The sequence below is a fragment of the Asparagus officinalis genome, chromosome 7 (assembly GCF_001876935.1).
Source record: "Asparagus officinalis chromosome 7, Aspof.V1, whole genome shotgun sequence".
In the NCBI taxonomy this organism is placed as follows: domain Eukaryota; kingdom Viridiplantae; phylum Streptophyta; class Magnoliopsida; order Asparagales; family Asparagaceae; genus Asparagus; species Asparagus officinalis.
The window spans coordinates 94,351,586-94,355,076 of NC_033800.1; the positions used below are offsets into that span (position 1 = coordinate 94,351,586).

Below are 3,491 nucleotides of genomic sequence, written 5' to 3' on the forward strand. Positions count from 1 at the left end.
ATGCTGTAGAATTATCTCCTTGAGTCATACCTCCACACGATGGAAAGGATGATTTATCAATGCATACATGGAGGTGTTAGTACCTTAACATGTTCACCAATCATTTAAATTGAAAGCGAAGTTAACAAATAAGGTAAAGTGAGCCAACCCAAAATGAGAATGTTACGATGGTCTTGTGGGTATACACTAAAATATAAGAAAAAAAAATACATTCTAGTAAATTAGAAGCTTCGATTGAGGATAAAATAAGAGAGATTTGACTATGGTTGTATGGTCACGTACGACGAAGACCACTTAGTGCATCGGCTAGGAAAACTGATAATATTATAGTTAATGGGACAAAGAGATCGAGAGGTAGACCTAAAAGAATTGGTTGGGAGCAATTAAAAAGAACATGGGTTAACATAGGGGATGACCCATAATAGAACGGAATGGTAAAATAGGATTCATGTAGCTAATCCCAAACATTTGGGAGAAAGGCTTTGTTGTTGTTGTATCCAGTCTTGTTCACTTGAGTTTTAGATCCATCAAATTTCTTCTTATTGAAGGTCTTCTTTGCATCAATTTTCCTATAACAACGATATTCTATCTTGTGGTTCTGTGAACCACAGACGAGGAAAAATGATTTGTCATTTTAATCATTGTATCTAAGACGCTTAAAGAATAAATTCTATAGTGTTGGAAACATGTCTAGCACATGTATCAATTGCTTGTTTAATGTACAATTTTTAATTAATTCATGTATATGTGTGTGTTGTGTGTATACTGACTTGTATAGTGTCTTGAGAAACATAGGTTGAAGCATTAGAAGATAGATTTTGTCTTTTTCAGGAAGGATCTATATTAAGTCTCTTGAAGTTCCGATGCATTGCTACTCCTTTAATTGAATTTAGAATCATTAAGCCTGGTGCTACCTTGTCTTTCTTTGAGGTTCACTTTATATTTAGGATTTGTTCACATGAACCACCTTTCAAATAGGGTGACAAGACGAAAAACTGTCTTCAAAATTCAATTAATACCGAAACAAATTTTAAAGGGGTTCCGGTAGCAGCTAATCACATTGACCTATTTTTCTAGTGAAATGTCGATTGAAATCCCCAAAATGTCCATAAAAACACGTGCCAAAGGTGACTTCCATGGAATTTAGCCTGAATGCCCTTAAAAATCCCAAAATGCTCCAGAGAATTTGATTGGGACTAATCAAAATTTCATCAGAAAATAGTTCATCCATTTAGAGGTGATTTCTGCATTAATTGGACCTTAAAGATGTGTTCATAGTCAGCCTATCTTAAAGGTGGTCTATGTGAAAAAAACCCCTATATTTTTACTATCCTCAAATTTCTCCATAAGCACAAGTTAATTTTCAGTCCTTGTAGCTTTTAGAGCCTTAAAAAGAGTTGTTTATATTTATATTTTAGCAAAGTCACTTGAATAGGTGGGGCTGTGCAAGTTTGTGGCAAAGCTTCTTAGTGCCCAAAAGCGAGCCTACTAGCTTTTTTGGTTTCTTGTTGTCTTCTTAAAAAAGTCGCTTCACCTTGGTGGAAGTTTCAAGTTTATCAACAGATACAGTAAAAATCTGTCATCCTTCGCAATTAATGAGAAAGAATTTCGAGACGTTCTAGCTTCGATGATGAAGACATCTTGCAGGGGAATTTATGGCAGACATGTTTCATACATGCTATGGAAGATCCTCTAAAGCCAGTTAAACCCCCAGGCTTTGATTGGGTTTATCTGAGATGAATTTCGTAGTAGTTAGGGATTTAGTTATCCATTTAAATTGATTTAGTCTTTTTTGGATTAATATTGTTTAAGTTAGAACTCAAATTTATTTGAGTTTAAGGTTAGATTAGTTATTTTCAGGCTGGATTTGGGAAGTTAAGATTTTATTTTTTTATTTATCTAGAAAGGCTATCCAGTGTTTAGATTTCACAGGAATTCTTATTCAACAAGTTAGCTGTTTATGGGTAGCCACTCAGGTTTCCTTGTTAGACCGTTTTGTGGATTAAATTAAATTTTATTCAATGTTTTCTTTATCTATCTAGTTATTAACTGCAGTTTAATTTCAGGTTTACCTGTTCGGTATTTTCTTCTCCTCGCTCTCCATATGCCTTGCACATGAAAATTATCTTACAAAATATTCTACCACAAAGTTACGTCCACTGAGTTTTTACCAAATATCCAACTTACTGTGAGTCCAATATATATTCGAACTGATGCCACACCAGTGAATCTTAGCTTCTATGTGTAATATGATTAGATTCGAGCCTTGTTGAGATTGAAACGTATCTGCCATGGCCAAGGTATAAAATGTCGGCGTATATCTGTCTTCAATGCAATCGCAGTTTGGATGTGACAGGGCATGACACGACGTGATGGGCATTCAATCATCCAGAAGACATAGTTATGGATGAATTATAGCAGAAAATAGGATCTGTAAGTCAAGTATGTGATGTGACACATTACGACATAGTTACAGATGTATTATAACAGAACATATCCATGGGTCTACCATGGGACGCATCAGGGCATAGTTGTGGATAAACAATAACGAAACATAGGATCCGTGGGGCAATTGTTGGAGGCATTGATTTATCGATCTAAATCGTCTGATCTAATATTTATTTACTTGCAGGCTGAAAATCAAGCAAGTCATGTGAGTGCATTGACGCTGCAAGTTTGTCCAGCAATTGAAACCAGCACCCGAGAAAATAGTGCTCCGGTAGTTGAGAGTGCATGCCATGTTCCAGATATCCATGACTATCACAGGTGTAAAAGAGACGAGGATTGTGGTGTTGATTCCACATCTTGCAGACAAAGAACTTGCAGTATGGCAGGTTATTGCGGATTGTGGTTCTTTATACCTTGATGTACTGATGGAATGCAAGTCCGCCTAAGATTATCTTCAGGGACAGCAATATATGGGTAAAACTATATATGTTGCATGTAAACAACAAAGTATTGCAGATTCAGGAGGACAACTCAGTGAATAGGAATGATGATAATGATTTCGTGTTAATTTGTGATTGTACCTTCATTCGTGTATAATGTGCTCAATTATCTCACTGTATTGAAATTTGCGTAAAAGCTATAATGTCGGAAAGCCATTCAGGCCTTTCAGTATTATTGCCATTCAGTATTACTGCAATTCTGAATTACAGTTTAATCTGCAAAATTGCTAGAACCAGAAACTACGTTACAGCAATTCTGACTTACAGTTTAATCTGCAAAATTACTAGGTAGAGGATTGGAGAAAGGAAAGAGGTCATTCCATATTCCTCCTTCTCCGCCATCTTCGAAAAAGTAGCACTTAGCATCTCCTAAGCTTGAGCCTGTGCCTAGAGATTCTTCAAGGATTATGGAGGAGTCTCCTACAGTCCCACTATGAGAACCTAGGATTCGCTCTACAGGTGAGTTTTGTTTAAATGTTCATGACTTTCATCTTGAAGTGCTTTTAGCTGATGCGCTTCTCTTATGTAGGTAAGGAGCCAATT

General features: G+C 36.2%; 1 protein-coding gene across 2 annotated transcripts in view; it reads left to right on the plus strand.

Moving 5' to 3' along the window:
• Positions 1-3,155, plus strand: part of LOC109848101 (alpha-mannosidase I MNS5) — a 45,193-nt gene extending 42,038 nt beyond the window's left edge. For both annotated transcript variants that reach the window (XM_020417421.1, XM_020417422.1), the window contains one exon: positions 2,633-3,155. In XM_020417421.1, coding sequence (XP_020273010.1) covers positions 2,633-2,866 — 234 coding nt within the window. In that variant the 3' untranslated portion in view covers positions 2,867-3,155. The remainder of the gene's footprint in view (positions 1-2,632) is intronic.